General features: G+C 62.7%; 1 protein-coding gene across 6 annotated transcripts in view; it reads right to left on the reverse strand.

The window, feature by feature from the left end:
- Positions 1-24,758, reverse strand: part of FGFR2 (fibroblast growth factor receptor 2) — a 75,590-nt gene that overhangs the window by 28,298 nt on the left and 22,534 nt on the right. For all 6 annotated transcript variants that reach the window (XM_070432000.1, XM_070431998.1, XM_070431999.1 and 3 more), the window contains 2 exons: positions 14,287-14,456; positions 6,985-7,108 (listed from right to left, as the gene is read on the reverse strand). In XM_070432000.1, coding sequence (XP_070288101.1) covers positions 6,985-7,108; positions 14,287-14,456 — 294 coding nt within the window. The remainder of the gene's footprint in view (positions 1-6,984; positions 7,109-14,286; positions 14,457-24,758) is intronic.

Consider the following 24,758-nt stretch of genomic DNA (forward strand, 5'->3'; position numbering starts at 1 on the left):
GGTGGAGGTGACCGGTGGTGGTGAGGCTCCCGGGCAGGCCTGGCAGCGGCCGATGCCACGGGGACCCGCTCACGGCGGGCGGGGGTGGAGGTCGGGGAACCCTGGCCCGGCCCCAGAGCTATGTCCACGCACACCCACCTCTGGGCTGCAGACGGCCAGCCCAGCGTAAACCCGCCTCCTCGCACCTGTCACCTGTGGGGCGGTGCCCTCCCTCCCACCGCGACGGGCGCGGGAGGCCCCGCTCATGCTGGGGCTCGGTTTCCACCTCTGCGCCCGTGTTTGGGTGTTTGAGGGTCAATATTTACCGCGGCCCCAAACATTGATGCTGGGACACAAAGGAACTAAAACCTTACACGTCCCGTCAGCCAGGTCAGCGGAACCTCAACCACCTCGTCTCCCTTACACGCGCTTTTCCTCATAAATCTTTTCACAAGCAAACATTGTGCGCGGCGCCCCGGCCCCGGCCCGGGAACAATGGGCGCTTTCATGGGCCCGGCACCCCCGGCTGCGCCAGGCCGCGGCGGGCGCTGACTCACCGGGCAGCCGGCAGGGCCCGCGCCAGGCCCCGGTGCTGTTGGCTCGTGGTCTGTGGGCCGCAGGCTCCGCGATGAAGTTTCTGCTCTCCCAACTGTTTCTTTATAAAACACCCGCGTCGGGGTCGGGCTGCTCTCGCTCAGGACAGCGTGCCAGCCGCTCGCTCGCGCCGAGTGCAGCCTTCCCACTCCCCTCACCTTCTGCAAACACCCCCCCCCCCCCCCAGCCCTTTCTCACTTCGGGCCCAGAGATGTGAGCGAGCGACCTGTAACGGGAACCTCGCCCGCTCCCAGCCCCTGACAGCTGCCTCGGGAAACGAAACGGAGAATGTCGCCGGAATGTTTTCAAACAGCCAGGAGGCCTCAGGTTTCGTTTCTCCACATCAGGCTTTGATTTCCGTTGCAACCTCGCTCTCTGCCCCGAACGTCTTGGACAAGGTCCCGGGTGCCAGCATCTGCATGGGGAGGGCGCCCCCCCTCCTCTTCCCCCACACCCCCCGCGCCCCCCGCCGGGCGCCATCAGACCCTCCACCGGCGATCACTCCCAGGGGATGACAGCGACGGGCTCCCGTTCCAACTTCCGAAAAACCGGGGCAGACGCCGGGAGCAGCCGGCAGCTGGGGGAGCGGCCGGGCAGCAGGTCCCTCAGACACGAGCATGGCAGGCGGCCCCCACAGCTGGGCCCGGGGACGGGGGGGGGGGGGGGGGGGGGGGCGGGCACAGGGCAGGGACGGGGGCACAGAGGTCCTCCAGCAGCTCAGGTGCCCCCCAGGGCCCCACAAGGCCCTGAGCAGGACAGCCCCCTCTGTCTGCAATGCTGTGGGGCAGCCGATAGAAAGACTGGTCAGTGGCTCTGGCCGGTGTGGCTCAGTGGATAGAGCAGCGGCCCTCGGACTGAAGGGTCCCGGGTTCGATTTCAGTCAAGGGCTCGTGCCTCGGTTGCAGGTTCCCCGGCCCTGGTCGGGGTGCTTGCAGGAGGCAACCAATCGAGTGTCTGTCTCACATCAATGTTTCTCTCTCTGTCCCTCTCCCGTCCACTCTCTCTAAAAATCAATAGAAAAATATCCTGGGATGAGGATTAACAACAACAAAAAGAAAGGAAGGAAGATCGCTCCGCGAGTTCTCTCTGGACGAGAGGATTAGCCACAGCTCGCCCACCTCTCGTTCCTCTCCTGACCGTCTCCACCAGGATTTACGGGGTTAGGCGAGGCCCCGCTCCGGCGTTACGGAAAACGGGTTTCCTCCCTACAGGGCGCGAGGTGAGTATGCGGCCGACAGATGGGCCGACGGGCGCCTCCCCTGTGTCTCTACTGTGGTTATTGAAATGGGAAGATTCTGGGCTCTGCGGGGTCAGATGCGGGGCCGTGGCCCGATTGGGTGGGAGCAGAGGTTCGAGGCCCCGTGTGAATTCCAGACGGAGGCGGCGGGAAAGCAGCCGGAGGGCGCGGCCGCGATGGGACAGTTGGCTGCACAGCTGGAATGAGGTTCCACCAACTACACGCAGAGCAAACAGGCTGAGGGGCTGGAACAGTGCTCTCCCCGCGCCCCCTCTCTCCCCGTGCTCCCTCAATCCTGGCGCCCCCCCTCCCCGCGGCCCCTCCTCCCCGCGCCTCCTCTCTCCCCGCACCCCCCCTCTCCCCGCAGCCCCCCTCTCCCCGCACCCCCCCTCTCCCCGCGCCCCCTCTCTCCCCGTGCTCCCTCAATCCTGGCGCCCCCCTCCCCGCGGCCCTCCCTCCCCGCGCCCCCTCCCTCCCCGCAGCCCCCTCTCCCCACGCCCCCCCTTCCCGCGCCCCCTCCCTCCCCGCGCCCCCCCTCTCCCCGCGCCCCCTCCCTCCCCGCGGCCCCCCTCTCCCCGCGCCCCCTCTCTCCCCGCGCCCCCCCTCCCCGCGCCCCCTCCCTCCCCGCGCCCCCCCTCTCCCCGCGCCCCCTCCCTCCCCGCGCCCCCTCTCTCCCCGCACCCCCCCTCTCCCCGCGCCCCCTCAATCCCTGTCAAGGGCTCCAGTGAAGCCACTTTGCTAAAGCAGGAGGCCCAGCTGCTAGGAGTCTAAATATCGAGACTGATTCACTCTCAAGTCCTGCGGGGGCGGGGGGGGGGGGGGGGGACAGAGAGAGAGAGAGGCAGAGAGAGAGAAATGCCCGAGTGACGGGAATAAATCCCGGTGAGCTGGCCACTGAAACTCTAACCCGTTGGGAGGTAGGAACAGGTTTGCTCGCGAAGATCTGAGCGTTGGCTCGGACATGACAGAGGCCACAAGCCGTCCCTCGCTGAGAGCCTGGTGTGCGTAGGCCGGGCGACCACGCACCCCGGGACCGGGAGGGGGACCAGGTTCTGAAGTGACACCCTGAACTGCCAGGCCCCGGCCCCGGTGGCTGGTTTCCGCCGACATCGGTCTCCTAACGACTTCTCCCCGAAACACACGCCCTCGAAGCACCGACTCCCAGCAGCTCCCCCGACGGGAACCACCGGGCAGTCCGAGCGCCAAGCACCCCGCGTGGATCCGACACCAGCCCGCCTGCCTCTCGGGCGCCTGTCCATCTACGGAGCGAGGAGAAGCCTGCCGACCTGTCCTTACGTCAAACCAACGTGGAATCCCGTCCTCTAACCCGGCCGTGGCCTAGCAGCTCCGAGGGGCTGCAGAGAGGAGCCCCGTGGGGCGTGGAGGGCGAGGGAGAGCCACCAGGACTCCTTCTCCGGCCCAGCCCGGCCTTTCCTTCCCCGGGAGCAGACGGTGGCGGCTGCCTCTGTCCGTGAACTGAACGGGGCCCCGTGAGGCGCGGGTTCGAGGGAGGCACCACAGCCCTCGGGGCCCGCGGAGCCCAGCCGCCCGCTGAAGGCCTCGCGGTAGCGACGGGCGTTCCCGGCCTCGCGGGCTCTGCCCACTGCGCTCACGGGCAGTCTGAAGCCGCGGTTCTCAGTCCGGCCTCCCCGGGCCGTCTCCCTCCCTAGAGGCCGGGCTGGGGTGACCAGGAGCGCCCGGCCGGCGGGGCTCAGGGGCTGAGCGTCAACCTGTGAACCGGGAGGTCACGATCCGATTCCCGGTCGGGGTGCAGGCCAGTGGGGGGCGTGCAGGAGGCAGCCGATCCATGATTCTCTCTCCTCATTGATGTTTCTCTCTCTTCCCCCTCTCCCTTCCTCTCTGAGATCAGTAAAAACATATTTAAAAAAAAACAGAAACAGAAACAGGTCACCATTTCCTCGTTTACTTAACTGCTACTTTGTTCCAACGGAGACTCCAGCGTTCAGCAGCCACAGCGGCCTCCTGCCCGGGGCTCACACTGGGGCCTTTGTCTCCCAGGGCGGAGGCAGCCGGGCCGCAATTTACGCAACTTCTCCTTCTCCCCTGCGGACGGGCTGCCCGCTCCGTGCCAGTGCCACCCCCTCCCTCCACCCCCCGCAGGCCCCTCCTCCCGCACGCACACCTGAGGGCCGGGGCTCCTGCACGCCCCCCACTGGGGATCAAGCCCACAACCTGGGCCCGGGCCCTGACCGGGAACTGAACCCTGACCTCCTGGTTCCTAGGTCGACACTCAACCACTGAGCCACCTGGCCAGGCAGGGGGCCTTTTTCTAACGCTACTGAGTCCCAGCGCCTTCGCTTTCGAGACATAAGGATCCTGAACCCAAACGTTAAAGGACGGATCCGAGGGCGCAGCCCTGAGTGGCAGCCCTCCCCCCACATCCAGCGCTCGGCCCCCCCTGACAGAAACGCGGGGGCCTGGCTCACAGCCCGGAGCCCCTCTCCGGGGGGAGCCGTGTGCTGTCACCCCAATCCCCGAGGCGGGAACTTCCCGCCCACTTCCCCTTGCAAGCGAGCGGCTGGAAGTAACGGTGCCGATTAGTGAGGATCCCGAGAGCTCCTAACGGAGCAGCTCCTCACACACAACACGGCTGTTTCATGCCAGGACACGGATGTCGCCTACAGGACACGGATGTCACCCGCAGGATGCCTTTGCTGGGGAAGAACTTCCATCACAAGGTCTCCCCCGCCTGATGCTTCGTCACGTCTGCACCACGACCTCCCAGGCACAGCAGCAAACCAAACAGCGCCTGGCGGTGGGGTTCCGTGTCAGCGTCACCCGTGAACCAGGAGGTCAGGGTTCGATTCCCGGTCGGGGCACAGGCCCGGGTGGCGGCTCCATCCCCAGTGGGGGATGTGCAGAGGCAGCGGATCCACGATTCTCTCCCATCCCTGATGTTTCTCTCTCCCTCTCCCCTCCTCTCTGACATCAATAAGAATATATTTTAAAACAATAAAAATAAATAGAACCCTCAGAGAATGTGCACTCTCCCTGGTTCAGCCGCATTTCCTGTGTGAGGCGCCGTGATCACACAGCCACGCGCTCAGCGCGGACCCGCGGGCACCAGCCTGTCCCCATTCAGGCCTGAATCCCATGTGCCCAGGAGCCGAGGGGCCCGGAGGACCGGCCGCCCGCCCAGTGCGTCTACACGCGGCCCCTTCGCGGCTCCGTGCTTATGTCATTGGTGCTTTTCTTGGCCTACGACTCGCCGGGCGAGCTCCCAGGCCGGTGAGGTGACATCATCGGGCCTCTCCCGCGTGACTCCGCACGCTCGGCACCCGCCCATCGCACCCCTGGACCCCTGGCCGGGATTCGCGGGAGCAGCACAGCTCCAGACTCAGCAGCCGCTCACCCCGGCCTCCGCTCGGAGACCTCAGGCTTCGGAGACGCGGCCCCAGAGCCTCCGCAGAGCGCGGCGGGGGGAGGGGCTTCTCGATGTTCCACTTAACCACTCAGCCCACGCCTGCGCTGGCTGGGGTGGCCGGGCCGGGGCTCCCCACGCCTGGAACGGCCCCCACCCACCCGCGGGCACCTTGGCCGGTCCCCCCAAACCGCCCAGCACCCTCGTTCTCGCCCCACAGTGACCGGCTCACGCTCGGGGTGAGGCATCTAGAACGAGTCGCCCCAAATTGTCTCCTTAAATAGAAACGCTTTCATGTCCAGCTCAGGGCGCGGAGCCCGAGTGGAAGCCAAGCCCCAGGCCCTCTGAGCACTCCGTGTACGGGCGCTCACACCAAAGTGAACGCCCGCCCTCTCCTCTCACACGGGAGGGCTCAGCGAATGTCTGAGCACGGAGATCCCCACCAGGCTCCTCCATAAACTCTCCGTGCGGAAACGGAGCCCCAGGCTCAGCCGCCTGCGAACATCACGGAACCCGGTTACCGGCCGACAGAGCAGTGAAAGGTTACAAAGGCTCTTCCTTCCTCCCTGAAGGCTGACGTGGAAATAAAGGCCGCGATGGCGATGCAGAGGGTCTTACGGACTTAACTGACGTTCACTCGATAGAAAATCAAAACGGGTTTCTGTTTACTTCTCAGTTAACCCACAACGTCAATTACCCAAACCTATGTCACTTGGTTCATCAGCTTCGGGGAGTTCTTCACGCCTCTCGGGGCAAGTCCAAGACCGGGGGGCCTCCCTCTTGGGGGCGTGTCTGTTCCAGGGAAGGAGAAACGTGCCGACAAACGAAACCACACTCGGCCCGGCCGCGTCGGAAATGCCGGAGGAAGCCTGGGGCACGGACACACAGGGGGTGGGCGCGGGTTCGAGGCGTCACAACGGGAAAAGCCCTTTGACGACATGAGTCCAGGTGGCTCTGGGTGAGGCCTCGCAGGTGTCAGCACCCTGCCCATCGCTCGGAGGGACAACCCGATGAGCCCAACGCAGGACCCAGGGCAGGTGGCGACAATGAGAGTCGGGATGGACGACGAGACGGAAAACACGGCTTCTACCGAGAAAGGGAAACCCAGCCCGCGTCCCCGCGGCAGGAGGCGGTCCCATCGCTCCGCGCTCCGCGCTGTGGGTGCTCACACAGAGGAACACTCTTTCTCCGTCACCGACGACAAAGCCCCACACAGGCCAGGCATGGAGAAACGGGAGCTCCCCGGACAACAGGCCACGCGGTCTGAAGACATTTCATTACAATAGCACTTTGATCAGAAGGTACTGAGCCCGGCCGGGTGGCTTAGTGGTGAGCGTCGACCTAGGAACCAGGAGGTCAGGGTTCATTCCTGTCAGGGCACAGGCCCGGGTTGCGGACTCGATCCCCAGTGGGGGACCTGCAGGAGGCAGCCGATCCGTGATTCTCTCTCATCATTGTTTCTATCTCTCCCTCCCTCTCCCGTCCTCTCTGAAATCAATAAAGATATGTATAAAAATAAAATAAAACACGCTTCTCCTGCAGCGTCCCTGTCCCCTCCCCTCACAGCTGGCGTTTTTCAGAGCGAGCTCAGCCCCGGGCGCGTGGGCAGGTTTCACACCAGGTCCGTCTTGTACGGGCGACGCTTGGCCGAGAGGCGCACACGAAACGCACGAAACCGGGCTCAGAGGAAACAGGCCCCGTCCCCCGAGAGGAGAGCCCGCCCTGGGTGACGGCTCGCGTTCAGAAAGAGCGAGAAGCCCCGGCTCCCCCGCGGCCGGGAGAGCGGACTCACCCACGACGTCGAGGTGGTAGGTGTGGTTGATGGAGCCGCACTCGTTCTCCACCACGCAGGTGTAGTTGCCTTTGTCGGAAGGGACCACGCTCTCCATGATCAGGCTCCAGTGCTGGTTGCGCACCTGCAAGGTCAGAGCAGAGGGGGTCAGTCAGCCCGCGGCCGCAGCACAGAGCACCCGGCGCTGGCTCCTGATCTAAATAGTCGGGGGTGAGGGAGGTCAGGGTCTCCTGAAGCTGCCCAGCCGGCAGGGCGCAGGGGCTGAGCGTCGACCGAGGAACCAGGAGGTCAGGGTGCGATTCCGGTCAGGGCACAGGCCCGGTTGTGGGCTCCATCCCCAGTGGGGGGCTTGCAGGAGGCAGCCGATCCATGCTTCTCCCTCATCATGGGTGTTGCTCTCTCTCTCCCTCTCCCTTCCTCTCTGGAATCAGTAAAAATATATTAAACAGAAGAAAAAGCATCTCCTGAATTCTAACTGCCCTCATGCAAGCATGCGGAAGGTGACAAACGGGAACGGTCGAGGCGGTGAATGGCGAGCAGCGGACACGTGTGTTCAGACGCCCAGGCATGTGGGCGTGAGTCACTGTCACAGGTCCGAGGGCTCCCTGAGTTGGGGCTCCGAGCGCCGCCTGCAGTGCCCGTGCCCAGGGACGGTGCAACCCCAGCTGGCCCACCCGCTCGGCCCAGGGCTCCCAGGAACCGTCCAGGGCCCCTGAGCCACCTGCACGCCAGGCACGGCCCTGAGCCCCTCCCTTCCCCCAGGTGAAGTGAACGCAGTGAAACGGATCCGGAGACCTCGGACCGACAGCCGAGCCGGTCGGCGCTCTGGGCTGGGGGACACCCCCCTCGGGTCCCGGCTGGGCCACAGCCTTGCAGCCGGACCACAGCGAGAGGCGAGGTCCCCTCCCCGGCTGCCGGCACCTTCTGCAGAAAGCACTGCAGCTGCTCTGACCGAGAAGAGGCGGCGCCGACTTTCCCAGGACAATTGAAACGACCCAGCCCGGCCGGCAGGGCTCAGGGGCCGAGCGTCGACCTAGGAACCAGGAGTTCACGGTTCGATTCCTGGTCAGGGCACAGGCCCGGGTTGCGGGCTCGATCCCCAGTGTGGGGCGTGCAGGAGGCAGCAGATCCATGGTTCTCTCTGGTCATTGATGTTTTTCTCTCTCTCCCCCTCTCCCTTCCTCTCTGAAATCAATAAAAATATTAAAAATAAATAAATAAAAATAAAACTCTGCCTAAATCCCAGCCCCTGGCTGCCGACCTGGAGCTGTCGGCCCAGAGCATGAGGCAGCAGGGCCAGCTCCCTGGCTCAGCTCCTGGCAAATGGCCCCCAATGGGACCCTCCCTCCCCCAAAGCTCTCAAGGTGCCAGGGAGGGGACTCCCCCGGCTCTGAGCAGCCAGTCCTGGGAGGCGACTCGGGGTGAAGCCACAGGCCGGCGTCACCGAGCCCGTAATCCCGCACGCGGCCCAGCTGTAAACACAGGTCTCTGGGCCCCTGCTCAGATGTCGCTCCCGTGAGCCCTTAATCGTGGCCAAGGCCGTTTCTGGACCCCGTCCAACCCGCCGATGTCTTTCCAGAGCCGGGAGCCGGGCTGGGCACTCGGCGTGCTCCCAACGGAGCTGAACCCCAACAGGCGGGAGGCACACCTGCGGCTGGCAGGCCACGGCCACTGCTAACCCGGACCCGGGGCGGCCCCGTCTCCCGGGCCGTGGCAATCCCTGCTCATGGCACCGGCCCTGACACTGACTTCCTGGAGACGCCACAGAAATTATAAAATTATACGTTCACACGGATCAGCGCTTTCAGCACGAGATGCACACTGACCCCGGGCTCTGCCCTACAGAAACCCCGGTGCTGGGTCAGCGCTGCCCCGCGGGGCGCTGTCTGGCCTCGCACCTGCGGCGCCCGCCACGCCTCACACACCAACCCAGACCCACGCGCCGTGGCACTGCCCACGTGGTGCCCTCGGCCACCAGCAGGGGGGCTGCGTGGTCATGCGGGAGGGGTCCCCCCAACAGTCGTGGCTTCATGAGAAGCTATGAACAGTAACTCCCTGAAGGCGGGGAGCGGAGGCACGCGGATTTGGGGGTGTTTGTGGGCTTTTGGGGGTTTTGTTTTTGGTTGTTGTTAACTCACTCAAGGTCGGTTTTCCACTGATTTTTAGAGAGTCCCGGGGAGGCAGGAGACAGAGAAACATCGATGCGAGAGACACATTGGTAGGCTGCCTCCTGTACGCACCCCAACTAGGGCCAGGGATCGAGCCTGCAACCAAGGACGGGCCCTTGACCGGAATCGAACCCGGGACCCTTCAGTCTGCAGGCCGACTCTCTCCACTGAGCCGCACCGGCCAGGGCTGTGCTGTTTTTTCAATATTCTGTTTCCACACCCCAAGTCGGTGCAGCCACCGTTCCAACAAAAACGTACGCTCCTCACCACCGTTCTGTCTGAAGCCCCCAGCTTTCTGGTTTTCCCGCCAGTTTGGGCCCAGGCGGCATAGGCCCAGCGGCTTCGCGCACGGAGGACGGGGTGCAGGCCCCGGGGAGCCCTGAGAAGCTGCTGAGCTCATTACCACACGGGACATGCAAACGAGAGCAATAATGGGGCTGCTATTCACTGTGGTGAGCCAAGTTCAGGCCGATCGCGCAGCAGCACTCGCTGAGACGGAGATTCCGACAGGAGTGGGGCACTCGGGGAGCCTCGCCGGGGTCAGTGGGTGGTGCCCATCAAAATCGACAGCATCTTTTTCGATCCAGTTCATTCTACGCCAGAAATCCAGCCGCCACAGGAAGCCACGGCGGCTCCAGGCACGTGAGCGAGACTGTGGATTCCAGCAGCGTTTGTAGCAGCAAAACCAGGACCATCCAGAAGGCCCTGCACAAGGTCTAGTCCGTCCCATGAGAACGAATGTGCAGCTCGTTCCAGCTCCACGGCAAACCATCGTCAAAGACGAGGCCTTTGTGCCCGGCCAGCGTGGCTCAGTGGTGAGCGCAGACCTATGAACCAGGTCAGGGCACAGGCCCGGGGTGCAGGCTCCACCCGCAGTGTGGGGCGTGCAGGAGGCAGCCGATCCGTGATTCTCTCTCATCACTGATGTTTCTCTCTCCCTTCCTCTCTGCTCTTCCCTGAAATCAATACAAAATACATTTTTTTAAATGAGGCATTCGTATGTTCCCACGTGGCAAGATATCAAGCTATTGATAAATGGAAAACCAGTGGCTGAATACAAACATGAACACTCATGACCCCGTGTCAAGTTACACGCGTGCACAGCCCCACGGGTGCGCAGAGGCCTGGATCCATGCACACGGCCGTATACACACGGCTAAAACCAGGAAGAAACGGTACTAAATGGTTAGCAACACACTTTATATAACGAAGTGGTGGGGTCACAAATATGTACTTTCTTCTCCTCTTCACTTTTCAGATTTAAACAGGAATCTTACGCACACACGTGCACACACACGCCCCAAAAATAAGTGACGTGAACCAGCTTCTCGGGCCTCCCCAGCCCCCAAACTCCCCGGCCCCCAGGCTCCCCTGCCCTCTGGGCCTCCCTCGCCTGCATGACTGTCCTGCAGACCTGTTGCCCTGGCAGAAACTGGAGCCACAGGGACGAGGGACCCTGCAGCAGCCAACACGGGCACCTCTTCCCGCCCTGGCCCGTGGCCCAATCTCCGTGGCGCCTCTCCCCGCCCCGGCCCGTGGCCCAATCTCCGTGGAATCATCCCTGCGGTTCATCTGCAGGAGCAGACGGAGCACATGGGGCTGCAGAACCTGCTAGTTCCAGGCTCTCAGGACTGACACTTCGAGGCCGAACAAAGCCGACTGGAGCGTGTGTCCAGAACCCTCGCCTGCGAGACAGAAACCAGATTCCGCAAGCACCCCACGCCCGTCACCACGGCTCAGACAGGTTCCTCCCGGGTGCCCGTCACCCCCTCCCCCACTACCTCCAGGGGACAACTGGGAATGTGGGCTTCGTTTAGGATGATGACACCAAAACACAAAGGTGAAAGGTCAAAGTTTGGCTTCCCCGTGGCACAAAAAGCCCAGACATTTCCCAACAGCCAGGTGTGCGATAAGCAGAGGCAAACACGCAGGAGCCGGGAGGCACGTAGGCTGCGCGCCAAGCGGCTGTGCCAACAAACACGCCCGGCTCCCCGCCACCACCGGCCTATGCACAGGGGACAGCCCCCCTCCACCTCGGCCGTCACCACGGTGCCCCACGAACCGCAACTCAGCACAGACCAAGTGCTGCCAGGACGCACGAACTCTCACGGCCCCGGCCACGCCCCCGAGGGCCCCAGGCCACCCCTCTGGACGCGTGTGCGTGAACGGGGTGACACGTGTCAAGGGCTGGGCATTTACGGCTGCAGATGGGAGCCAACACCCGTTTAACCTTAAACACCAAGGCGTTTGCTTTGCAGGAGGTGCCCACGGAGCAGGGCTGGGCGAGCCGGGTCCTTGGGCGCGAGAGCTGCCCTCCGCTCCGCTCCCAGCCCCGATCTCCCAGGACTCGGGCGTGAGCGCGGACGGCCGTGCCCTGCAGATGCTCGGAGAGGAACCGGGGGCAGAGTGCCAGCCGGGCACCCACTGCCTTTGAATTTAACTCTGAGAATCTCAAGACCTGCCCGGCGGGTGTGGCTCAGCGGCTGATGCCGTCAGGGTGCAGGCCCAGGTGCGGCTCGGGCCCTGGAGGAGGGTGTGTGGGGGCAGCGATGGATGTTTCTCACGTAGATGTTTCTCTCTGCCCCTCTGCCTTCCTCTCTCTCGAGAAAAGCCAATTAGAAAACCTTTAAAAAAAAGAAAATGGTGTTTTTATGTTGTCTTTCCCCGGAGGCGGCGTCCTGTGGCCTCTCTCGTTCTCGTGCGGCGAGCGTGTGGCGTGAGCGATGGTTCTGAGGACGCCCTTGGCCTCGGTGCCTGAGCGTCGCCCAGGAATGAGCTGGGGACGGAGCCGTCTGTCAATGACCTCGGGCGCCGCTGGCTCAGCCTCGTTAAAGTGTAATAACTGTTCCGGGTCCATGAAATATCAGCCGATGAAGGGAGCCCCCGTGGAGGTGATGCTCGAGGTCGGTTTCCAGGCTGGAGGGACCCATGTTCACGACGACCCATCGACCTTCTCGCTTTTAGAGAAACAGATCTTTGCATCAACCTAGGGCGGTCACGGCCTCCCTCCCGGACAGGCACAGGCCTGGGGCGGGTCTAACCGCGAGGGGGGCTCATACTCTCGGGGACCACGTTCCCCAGGAGATGGAGGTCTCTGTCTCCCCCTTGCAAGTCCCAGCAGCCTCCGGGGCTCCGTGAGGTCTGTTTCCCGCTCCCCCAGGCGGAACGTCCAACTCCTCTGTGGCGAAGCCCCAACTGCACCCAGGCCGACTGCCTCTGCCTTCGACGGGGGGACCCCCAGGCCGCTCACCCCGCCGGCCACAGCCTCTGCTCCCGAGAGAAGGCCCAGCCCTGCCAGCCAGCACGCCCTGTCCCACAGGACAAAACCCTGGCATGTGCCTGGCCAGGAATCGAACCAAGACCTCCTGGTTCCTAGGTCGGCGCTCAGCCACTGAGCCACGCCGGTCGGGCTGGATATTAATTTTTCAAGGTGAAAACAAAGGTCAAAAATGTCTGCAGACGGAAACAGCGCTTTAGAGCTGAGTGACCGTGTGACGGCTCCGGGAAGGGCTGCAGGGACTCTGGGCGGAGAGAGGCCCTGTGACCACCGCAGCTCAGGGGATGGCGGCTGGTTGAACACAGGTGCGAGGAGACCAGCGCCCTCCTCCCGGTTCTCTCCCACCGGGATCCTCGATGCCGCCCTCCGTGCAGGGTCCCGGTGGGGCCATCTCCTCCCCCAGGGACTCGCTTCACTGACGGGTCCTCAGGCCGTGGCTTCCCCTCCCCTCACTCTCGCCCTGGCTGTCTGCTCACCCCTGAAACACAGCCGCCACACGCCAGGCCCACGAGCACAGAGCTGAGGGTGGAGCCGAGGGCCCCGCGCTGACACCTGCAGGGAGGGACCCCGACCACCACCACACGGGGGTCTGGAGGCAGGTCCTCCCCAACCCCCGGTGGCCGGACGATGAGGCCCAGCCTGAACAGACATGCCCTTCAGTCCCTGGGGGCCTCGGTGCCGGAGGCCCTGGGGAGGGCGCCTGATTCCCAACCAGGGATGTGGGAGACCATCAACGTCACTGTTTACAGCCGCCATGTCCGGGGGTGACTTGTTACACAGCAGCAGGTGACAGATACGCCCTCCGGTTCCAAATGCGCCAGAGAATTTCACAGGAGGGTTCCTGAGGTCTTCCCCGTACAACACATTCTTTCTTTTAAATGTATGTTTTTGTTGATGTCAGGGAGGCAGGGAGAGGGGGAGAGAGAGACATCAGTGATGAGAGAGAATCATGGATCGGCTGCCTCCTGCACGCCCCACACTGGGGATCGAGCCCGCAACCCGGGCCTGTGCCCTGACCGGGAATCAAACCGTGACCTCCTGGTTCCTAGGTTGATGCTCAACCCCTGAGCCACGCCGGCCGGGCACCATACATTTGAAAGTCCTTCCTCTCCATACGGAATAACTTGGAGATTCTGCATCGCTCACTCTGAGCTACCCTTCCTCCAGACTCAGCTGGGACCCTCCAGTCTCCCTACCCCAGTCTCCCCAAGAGCTGACATCACACCTCCCTGCAGGGCCGCAGGGCCACGCACCTCTGACCAGGAGTCCCCGCGAGCTGGGCCTGAGATTCACCCGGCGCCCAGGACAGCGCTCAGGCACCACTCGCTGAACGGATGGGCCGAGGCCTGGCGGCCCCACCAGCACCTTCCAGGGATGGCTGTCCATGGCACCCCGGGGAGCGAGGGTCGAGACTCACTGCACACAAAGCCCAGGGTGGGCGGCCGAGTCCTCGAGGACGGAGGACGGCAGGTGGCCGCCTTCCTGCGGGACAGTCCGCACGCCAGGCCCCGTTCAGGCTCACGCAACCCTGCTCGTGCCCAGCAACTGCGCTTACGTGCTGAGCGTCGGCCGCAGTCTGGGTTTTATAGACCATAAACCGTATAGGAAACAGACTCTCAGCTTTCGACCCTTCTGCTGCTACACTCGCTCCCGTGAAGCACAGGGTGAACGGGGCCGCCCTTTGGAATCGCACGCGGCCAGGCTCACGGCAGCAAACACGGAAACGACCCGGACGATGGCGCCGGCCAGTTCCCGTTCCTGCCCGTTCCCGTGAGCTCCCGGCGCCTCACAAAACGAATAATTAAAAACAGCGCAAGACCCCCCCCCCCCCACCCCGATGTGGAGAGCGCGTCGTACCTTATACCCTCCGATGCGGTGCTCCTGCCTGAACTCCTTCCCGTTCTTCAGCCACCGCATGGTGGGCGTGGGGTTCCCGCCGGCCGGGCAGCGGAACTTGACCGTGTTGGCGGCGGGCACGGCGTGCAGCCGCTTCTCCATCTTCTCCGTGCTGGTCCAGTAGGGCGCCCCTGCGGGAACACATGGACAGTGTGGGCGGCAGCCTCTCCCTCCGCTCGCCCCTCGTGGGCGCGGTCACTGCCGTGTGTGCGCCGGGCGGAGGTTTGCGAAGCGGGGGCGAGACTCGCGTTAGGAGACCCAGCTGAGGGCGCCGGAGAGGACGCGCGTGGGTTTCCTGGTTTCTCATTTTTTGGGTGAACCCTCACCCAGGATGTTCCCATTGGCTTTTAGCGAGAGCGGAAGGGAGAGGGAGAGACAGAGAGACAGAGAGACACGGACGTGAGAGACACAATTCTACCTCCACGTCGAGCTGGCCGCTCAACAGGCCTCGGGGGGACGTGTTCTGTAAAGCTGCCCCCGCAAGTCCTGGGGGGGGCGGTTTTAAACTCGAGGAGGAGGGGAGTTTGTAAATTTGCCAAAAGAGCAATGTGTTCTCTGCCCAGAGCCACGGCGTCCCCGCCAACCCTCCGCCACCGACAATGGCTCAGCCACCAACGGTGAGGAGCACAAGATAAATAAGGAGCTTTGTGGCCGCACAAGCTGTTTACAACCTGACCTGAGCGAAGGCAGCCCTCGAGGGCCGCACCCTCGTGAGCCTCACCCTCGGGGGCCACACCCTTGGGGGCCTCACCCTCGGGGCCACACCCTCGGGGCCGCTCCGTGTGGCTGTGTGAGTGACCACAAAGCCTGCTCACGCGAATTCCTAGACCTGGACGGAGGGGCCCACAGGCAGCGCGGTCCCAGCCGAGCGGGCCCCTGGGAACGTCCTCTCCTCCCACATGAGGAACCAGCAGGTAGGGCTGCCCCGCCCGCCCCCCCGGGCAGGACTGTGAAGCTCCTGAAAATGCCACCCCATGGGCTCTCACAGGAGGCGCTGGGCTGAGCGCCGGAGGCTGCGCCCACACGGGCATCACCAGGGGCCTGGCGGGCAGCCTGGCGGCAGGACCTTCGTGGTGGCACCTGAGGAGCGACTGAGGGACGAGGGGAGGAGCCCGCGGGGTGCCCTGGCAGGTGGCCACTCCCCGGGTGGCCCTTCCATCGCCACGGCTGCACCTGAGAGCGGGGCCCGTGCAGACCAGACGCACGGCCGCCATGCAGCCACGCTGGGCGCCTGCTGCTCCCTCCCCGCGAAAGGCGCAGACCCACGGTGGCGGCACCTCCTCAACCCGTCACCACAGGCTCGAACCCTGGACTCACATTCTCTCTCCCGGACCCTGTAAGCCGTGACTCAACAGAAAGGCTGTCGAGCTGTTTCCAAGGCCCCCTGTGCCCGGACGCCCCGCCCCCTCCGGTGGGTGCGGAGGTCATGAGGCCTCCCTTGAAGACGTCAGCTCAGGGATTTTTTTTTAATGTTTTTTTTTTATTGATTTCAGAGAGGAAGGGAGGGGGAGAGAGAGATAGAAGCATCAATGACGAGAGAGAATCATCATCGGCTGCCTCCTGCACGCCCCACACTGGGGATGGAGCCCGCTGACTGGGAATCGAACCGCGACCTCCTGGTTCACGGGTTGACGCGCAACCACTGAGCCGCACTGGCCGGGCCGCAAGGAGGTTTTAATAAGCCCGATGCCGAAGGGAGGAATTATTTTCTCATTTGACAACGGCTCTTCCGGGACAAGCTGGCTTTGGGGAAGCTGGCAGAACCTGGAGGTGAGAGACACGATTAACTGTAGGAGAAGGCCCGTGTCCTCTGCTAACTCTTCCAGCCTCACCATGTCAGCGGCCTGGGCGCAGGGCGGTGCCAGGGCTCCCCAAACACAGGGCAGCGGGTGAGAAACGGACAGGCTGCCGACCCGCCCCTCGACCAGGGCGGCCTCCTCTCTCCGAGGCTGGGGACACACTCGTGACTTTCATCCGAGAAGGGAACTCATGACCTACGAACCGGAGATGCCCAGGCAGCGCTCGGGACAGGTGTTTGCCCAACAGCCTGGCTCACGAGTCTGCGAGCGAGGCCGCGTCACGCTGCTCGCGGGAAATGCAGGCGTCCTCGCCGCACGCCTCCCTGGCGGAGCCTGCGGGACGGTGGGGCTGGGTGAGAGCCGAGAGGAGGGGCTGTGAGACGAACCCGACAGCATAAGGAACGGTTCTACGGCGTTGGGTTGGCCCCGACGACAGGCACGGCCCGCGGCTCTGACCTCTCGACCTCTCGATCTCCGATGGAATCTGTGGCTGGAGAGCGAGGCCCTCGGGCACGAAATACTAACAAGGAGCTTAAGGAACAGCGAGCCCTCAGAGGCGCATCCACCTGCTCAGCACTGACAGTCACTCCATGTAGTAACAGTGCAGAGCCTGACGCCGCAGCAGCCTCTGTCGAGAGGGGCTGGTTACCCAGAGGCTCCTCACCACCCCACAGGCGCTCCCCTCCCGGTCCCCTCAGCGCAGGCTTCTCCACACCTGCACTCCCGCAAAGGGCCCCATCCTCCCCCGGCCCCTCTGTCATCCACACGAGTTTCCATCACCAGCTGTTTCCAAACTGAAAACCGCTCCTCCCGATGTCTGCCGGCGGCAAGAGCAGAGCACCGGGCAGGCACGACTCGAGTTGACTTTAGCCTGTGGAGTATCAGATGGAGGGAGGGAGGGAGGGATAGATGGATAGGTGGAGAGATGGATGAAGGGATGAATGGAGGGAGGGAGGGATGAGGGATGGATGAATAGATGGATGGACGGATGGAAGGAGGATGAATGGGTGGATGGATGGATGGATGGAGTGAGGAAGGGATAGATGGATGGAGGGGTGGATGGATGAGGGATGGATGAATGGATGGATGGACGGATGGAAGGAGGATGGATGGGTGGATGGGTGGGTGGGTGGGTGGGTGAATGGACCAACATATGAACCAGAAGGACAAGTGTTGAGAGGAGGGAGTAGGGTGCAGATTTGGTTTGGCCCCTCCTGGCGCTACCCTCCCTCCCAGCACCTCTATTCCAGGCAGACGCTGATTCTGTCCACAAGTGGGAGGACTGGAGGCCTCACTCTGAGCCTGTAATTTAAATGTCACAAGAAACACGGGCTGCGCTGCCCCACCCAATCCCGACGCGTCCCAGACTGACAGCGAAGGGTGACGGTCTGTCTCCCCGAAACCAAAGAGAGGCTCCAGCCCAGAGTTTAAAGGAAAACAGGGCATCGTGTTACCACTGTCCACAGGCGGCCTCGGGACCATCTGGCCCACGGCTGACGTGGTCAGTGCCACCCGCAGGCGGGTGATTTGATCAAGGTCACCCGGCGAGAGGCCGGCCGGGGCCGCCCGAGTCTCCAGCTCCCCGAGCGGCGCCCTCTGAACTCTCCCATGGTCACGAAGTCAGAAGTTCAAGATTTACGTGCGCTGTGGGCACGGACGACTGCCAACTGCGTCTTTATTGATGCAAAAATAAAACACACAGCCCGCTTCAGCTCCCAGATTACGTCTCCCAAACACCCTAAAGCTCCACTGAGGCCTGTGCCTAAGTCCGTAATCAGGGCCGTGAAACCTATCACTGATCGCGACATCTGAAGGCTCTGTGCCTGCGTGGAGGGTTGTCTCGGAGGCCCCGCCCCCCCATCGTCTGTTTTCAGTTTTTCATGAACTAAGAGAAATACTCTAACAAAACACGAGATAGGAGTGAGGTGTGATGGGGGGGGGGGGGGGGGGAATTTAGTTGAGGAATCTCATTCAAACAATGAACTTGCTGACAGTGAGACATTCAATACGAAAAACATTAAAACAAATCGGGCCAGTTACCCCCACGTAAATGCCAGAGGCCACTGGGAGGTCGACCAGCTGCCCCGTGGGAGCTCCCAGGATCTGCCTTGGAAAGAACCCCTGTGCCCAACTGGCGGGGCTCAGGGGCTGAGCGTCCACCTATGACCCAGGAGGTCAGGGATCGATTCCCGGTCAGGGCACAGGCCCGGGTTTCCGGCTCGATCCCCAGTGGGGGGCGTGCAGGAGGCAGCCGATCCATGATTCTCTCTCATCATTGACGTTTCTCTCTCCCTCCCTCTCTCTTCCTCTCTGAAACCAATAAAAATATATTTAAAAAAAGAAAAGAAAAGAAAACCCTGCAATTGCTGGCCAGGCTGTGCCCTGAGGAGCCTGCGGAAGAAGAGACAGTCAGCGGAGCCTAAGGAGGCAGCAGGACGGCCGGCGGTGGGAGAAGGACGTGAGCGTTTCATTTCACAGAAGAATTTCAGAGTCTAAGGAAGCCTGTGGAACGCGGTTGTGTTTTGTTGTTTTCAATTCTTAGAAACACAAACGTAACTAAGAAAGCGCCATTTACCGAGAAATCATGGCCACCAGGTGACGGTCCCCATCAGAGCAAAGGTGACTCTACACCGTTATCAGCAGATCCACCACGGACAGGAGTTTGAGATCTCGGGCCAAGAACCTTCCTTTCCCCTAGTTACATCCAAAACACGCGGCCTTGCTCCCCGGCACAGGCACGGGCATCGCCACAGGTCCCGACAGGCATGGAACCACAACAGACACCCCCTCGTCTCTCTTCAGGCGGCAGGAGGAGCCGCCTCGCTGCAGGGATCTCTCACAGCGGCCTCGCTCCCCACCTGACCCCCACGTCCATCGTGATCTTCCCGAGAACAGAGCCTCGAGCTCTTCAGAAACAACCACTGACCGCACGGTGGAGGCGGTGACGCTCGCTCCCCGAAGACGGACGCACGTGTGTCCTTATCTGCTGCCAGGGGACCCGTCCGGACCCAGAACAAGGCTACGTCACACCTTCCCATGCTGACGTACACGGAACCTTCCGAAGCCCTCAGCCAGGACGCATTCTGAAAACCAGCATTGAAACGGCCCTTTCTGCCCGAGAAGGTCAGGCGGACGGGCGTGTGAGCAGCGGCATTTCCTGGCAGCCTGGCCGGTGATGGCGTCACAGGGCTGCCCTGCTCGGGGAAACGCCCAGCGGGTGAGATGTGAGGTCACCAGCGAGTCAGCTGCTGGAGTCCGACCTGAGAATGCCCTTCCCACCTGAGACGGAGGAACCTGGCCGAGACGGCGGGGGAGTCAGACCGATCTCCTCGGCCAGGGCAGGGGTTCCAAAGCCTGGGGTCTCCACGGCGACAGAGGCCGCGGGTTAACGCGGGTCTACGGTCAGTGCCTGGGACGCCCCGAGGCAGGACCGGTGGCACACGGCTCGCTGCAGCCGAGATGCTGCTGGTGGCTCCGCGTCTCCCAGAAAGGGTCCCACCCAGAGCCCACGAGCGGCAGGAAGGCCGTGGACCTGCTTCTCTCCTCACGGAGACGCCTGTGTCGAACGAGATCCCCGAGAGAAGCAGGTGAAGCCGGGAATCCCACAGAACACTCACTCCGCGCCCTCCAGAGGCGGCCTGCGGGGCGAGGCAGGTCTGAGACACGCGGTAACAGACGCGAAGTAAGAACCGAGCCCGATCCGAAAAACCTGGGGGCTCAGGGGGCTTAGGGGAAGCCAGGACACCGGCCCGGGAGCCCGCTCTGACCCGGTTCCGTTTGAGGAGGGAGCAGTGAGGACTGGCCTGAATGCTGCCCGTCAGGCCGGCAGAGGTCAAACCCGGCCTGGACGGGGCCCACCCCCGTGTCGGGGCCCAAACGGAACCTTCCTCCCCGCGTTTTTGACGGTTCATTCTGCCACTGTACCAGGCTTTCTAGGGTCTGAGAAGAACCGACCACGCAGATAAGCCTGCTTCTTCTCATGGTTAACCATCAAAGTTAATTAAACAGCAACACAGCCAGCGGCAGAGGGAAAAATAACCTGCAGTCCATAGGGTGTCCCCCCAAATGCAGACATGGGCATTCTTTAACAGCTCGGTTGACGTTTCTTTCCTTTCAGATTTAACCTGCTGGATGGATAATTATTCACCCTGTGGGTACATTTTGGGGGACACCCCGCATTTTCAGGCCGTAGACACAGACCTGAGATCCACCCGCCCAGAGAGAGAAAGAACTCGGGGAGCCCAGCCCGCCCCCGTCAGCACAGGGTCAGGGCCCCGTGTGCGAGCTTCCCGGGAGAGGGACTCTCAGACGCACCCGCCTGGCATTTCCGGACGATCAGGAGGGGCCCGAGGCGTCAAACTGGACGCGCGGTGGCTCCCGGGGCTGAAATGCGAAGAACTCGGTGCTCCTACGATTTTCCCTCTGAATCCGGTCAGGCCTTTGGCATCAGGCGGCCGGCGTTGTTTTAATGGCAACCTCCCCTCCCCACCTTGCCCACTGCCCTGGCCGTGGCATTCCTCCGCCCACACAGGCCGCAGCCGCGTCCTCGCCGCGCCCGGCTCACCTGGGAATCAGCGCGGCCTAATCACACCAACAGATGGCAGAGGCCGCGGAGCCGGGAGGAGCCGCTATCGCTTTAAATCTCCTCTCAGGTTTCAGGGCAGCGTTCAGCGGTGGCTCCCGGTACAGCTGACACCGGCCCCTAATCACCGCAGAGCCCGTGGTTCGGGGCAGAGTTGGTGTCATTCGAGAGCTAATTACAAAGAACCCCGGTGGCAAGGCCAAGGCGAGGCGATTCATCAACGAGGGCTGGCACTCACGAGAAAGAGCACGCCACTCACGGCCCATCTATTCTACACGGCACTGGGCACAGCACTGGGCACTGAGCACTGGGCACTGGGCACTGGGCACTGAGTACTGGGCACTGAGCACTGAGCTCTGGGCACTGGGCACTGAGTACTGGGCACTGAGCACTGAGCTCTGGGCACTGGGCACTGCGCACTGGGCACTGAGTACTGGGCACTGAGCACTGAGCACGGCACTGAGCACAGCACTGGGAACTGAGCACTGAGCACTGAGCACTGGGCACTGAGCACAGCACTGGGCACTGGGCACTGGGCACTGGGCACTGGGCACTGAGTACTGAGTACTGAGCACTGGGCACTGGGCACTGAGCACTGAGTACTGGGCACTGAGCACTGGGCACTGGGCACTGAGCACAGCACTGGGCACTGGGCACTGGGCACTGAGCACTGAGCACAGCACTGGGCACTGGGCACTGGGCACTGGGCACTGGGCACTGAGCACTGAGCACAGCACTGGGCACTGGGCACTGAGTACTGGGCACTGAGCACTGAGCACAGCACTGGGCACTGAGCTCTGGGCACTGGGCACTGAGCTCTGGGCACTGGGCACTGAGCACTGAGCACAGCACTGGGCACTGGGCACTGGGCACTGGGCACTGAGTACTGGGCACTGAGCACTGAGCACTGAGCACAGCACTGGGCACTGAGCTCTGGGCACTGGGCACTGAGCTCTGGGCACTGGGCACTGAGCACTGAGCACAGCACTGGGCACTGGGCACTGGGCACTGGGCACTGGGCACTGAGCACTGAGCACAGCACTGGGCACTGGGCACTGGGCACTGGGCACTGAGTACTGGGCACTGAGCACTGAGCACAGCACTGGGCACTGAGCACTGAGCACAGCACTGGGCACTGAGCACAGCACTGAGCACAGCACTGAGCACTGAGCACTGGGCACTGAGCACTGAGTACTGGGTACTGAGCACTGGGCACTGGGCGGGGGCTGAGCATGGAGCTGGTGTTCAGGATCAAAACCCGGAGGTCTGCCCTGACGGGTGTGGCTCAGTGGGTAGAGTGTCAGCTGCAGACCAAAGGTTCCCAGGTTTGATTCTAGTCAAGGGCACGAACCTCGGTTGCAGGCTCCTCCCCGGCCCGGGCCCTGGTTGGGGTGCCAGTGGGAGGCAACCAATGGATGTGCTTCTCTCAAATCGATGTCTCTCTCTGTCTCCCTCGCTCTTCACTCTCCCTAAAAATCAATGGAAAATATCCTCAGCTGAGGATTAAAAAAGAGAGAAGAAAACCCAGCGGTCTGGCCGGTAGCCCTGTGACTCAGACAGAGACTCCGCCCGCCCAGCCTGCTTGTTACATAACCTCCGCCTTGCTGCTACACGTTATTCTTCCCAAGTCTCGGATTCGCACACTGATCATACGGGTAGGCCTGGTACGGATCGCCAGGGCAACGCCACCACAACCGGGCTGGCAGAATCAGGTGTCCCCCAACCAGTAGCCATGACACCCCCATGTGGGCACTTCAGAGCCGCGAACAGCAGGGCCGCCTGCTCACCCCGCCCCCACCACCCCTGGGCACGGGCTGAGGAGCTGTGATCGGACAGGCAGCAGGCCCACAGCTGAATCCAACCTCGCCTTTTGCTCCCTGATCAGCGCATTTCCACTCAATAAAACGGGAAAAACCCTTCTCTCCGCCCCATCGGGTCGTGGGGGAGAGGGGGGGTGGGCGCTGACAGAGCCGGCAGCCTGGGCAGGACAGACCTCATCGGACAGGACAGACCTCATCAGACAGGACAGACCTCATCGGACAGGACAGACCTCATCGGACAGGACAGACCCCAGACCCCATCGGACAGGACAGACCTCATCGGACAGGACAGACCTCATCGCCGAGGCCGCCGCGCCTTTCGCTGCCTCCCCTGCGGGAGCCAGAGGGCTCATGAGAAGCGCTGATGTTCTCCGAGGCCCAGGCTTTGCTGTTCACTACAACAGCCTCGTTAGCGGGCGCGGGTCACGGAGGAGAGCGCTCACGCACCATCACCCACGTCCTACGAGCAGCACCCCTCACCGGGAGCCCATCTGGGGAGACCTGTGCCTGGGAACCCGGAGCCAGCGGTTCTCACTCCTGAGGGCACCCGAGCCCCCCGCCCCCCGAGTTTCTCTCCAGCGGGTCTGGGCGGGGCCGGGAATGCTCATTCCCACAAGTTCTGGGTGACGCTGACGCGAGAGCCACGCCCAGGCCTGCCCGTGCCAGGAAGGAATTCATCCCCCTTTCTGCCCGCGCGGCCGGGAGACTCGGGGAGACACCCAGGTCCCCGCTTCCGAAGCACGCGCCCCGGCCCCGCCAGAGCGTCTCCTCTTCCTCTGAAAAGCCCTGGGCCGGTCTGAGTCGCGAACTGTCTGTGACTGAGGCCTTGCTTAGATTTATTCGACGAACTAGCACCGTTTGGCGGAAACGCGGGATATGAATCCGCAGGACAAAGGCCGGAGACGGACACAGTCACCGTGGGAACCTCCCGGCCGAGCGATCGGGAAACGCGCTGCCTCTGGGTTTTATCTTCTTTCCTGAACACCCCCAAGTGCTTTTCTGAGCTTCGTACAAACACGAACTCATCGAATCCTCGTGGAAAGTGCATCGCTGTCATGATCATTCCCGTGTGACAGCTGAAGAAACTGAGGCACAGCATCGAAGGCCTTGCCCGGCGCCCGACGCCGAAGAGGCGGCCGAGGGCCTGAGCCCAGGCTGTCCAGCTCCGGGCGGCCACGCTCTCGCTCACCGCGCACAGGCCTCCGCGGCCCCTGCTTGGAGTCACTGCCTCCCACAAGCAAACGGCACTCACGGGCCTTTTCTCCCTGCGACGTAAGGCGCACGGCCTCGCTCTGCACAGGACGCAGGTGTTTAAAAGCCATTAAGGCCCTGGCTGGTGTGGCTCAGCGGATAGAGCGTCGGCCTGCGGACTGAAGGGTCCCAGGTTCGATTCCGGTCAAGAGCATGTACCTTGGTTGCGGGCACATCCCCGGTGGGGGGTGCAGGAGGCAGCTGATGGATGTTTCTCTCTCATGGATATTTCTAAGCCTCTATCCCTCTCCCTTCCTCTCTGTAAAAAATCAATAAAATATATTAAAATAAAATAAAAAAGCCATTAAGATGCCTCAGCACCACCCAGGTCATTCCTTTTCTTTTCCTTTTCTTTTTTATTGATCTCAGAGAGGAAGGGAGAGGGAGAGAGAGAGAAACATCAATGATGAGAGAGAATCATGGACTGGCTGCCTCCTGCACGCCCCCTAACTGGGAATGATGAGCCTGCAACCCAGGCGTGTGCCCTGACCGGGAATCGAACCGAGGCCTCCTGGTTCCCAGCTGGATGCTCAACCACTGAGCCACCCCGGCCGGGCCCAGACCATCCTTTGTGATGGGGCCACCCTCGACCTTGCAGGATGTTTGAGCAGCGCCTTTGGCCTCTACCCACACCACCCACTTCCCCTGTACGACCCCCACACGTGGCCACGTGGCCCCCAGGGGAGCGGGAGAAGGCGAGTCCCCAACGTGGAAACCGTGGGGCCAGCCAAGCACCATCCGTCGTGACGGAGAAACCCAGGCCGCGGGCGACGTGTGTGACGCCAAAGGGACAGAGGAAACCGAGAGAAGTCACCGAGCTTCCGGGAGAGCGGCTCACGGGCCCAGAAAGAAAGGCAGACAGACAGTGGAGGAGGGTGCGCAGTGAGACTGGTTTATTCGCAGGTTTGAGAGCCGGGAGAGCAGACACAGCGGAGAAGGGGGCCAGCGTCGCGAAGCAGCGGCAGGAAGGCGGTGGGGGCC

The sequence above is a fragment of the Myotis yumanensis genome, unplaced genomic scaffold (assembly GCF_028538775.1).
Source record: "Myotis yumanensis isolate MYYU_CA2020_CCGP unplaced genomic scaffold, mMyoYum1.0.hap1 SCAF_13, whole genome shotgun sequence".
NCBI lineage: Eukaryota > Metazoa > Chordata > Mammalia > Chiroptera > Vespertilionidae > Myotis > Myotis yumanensis.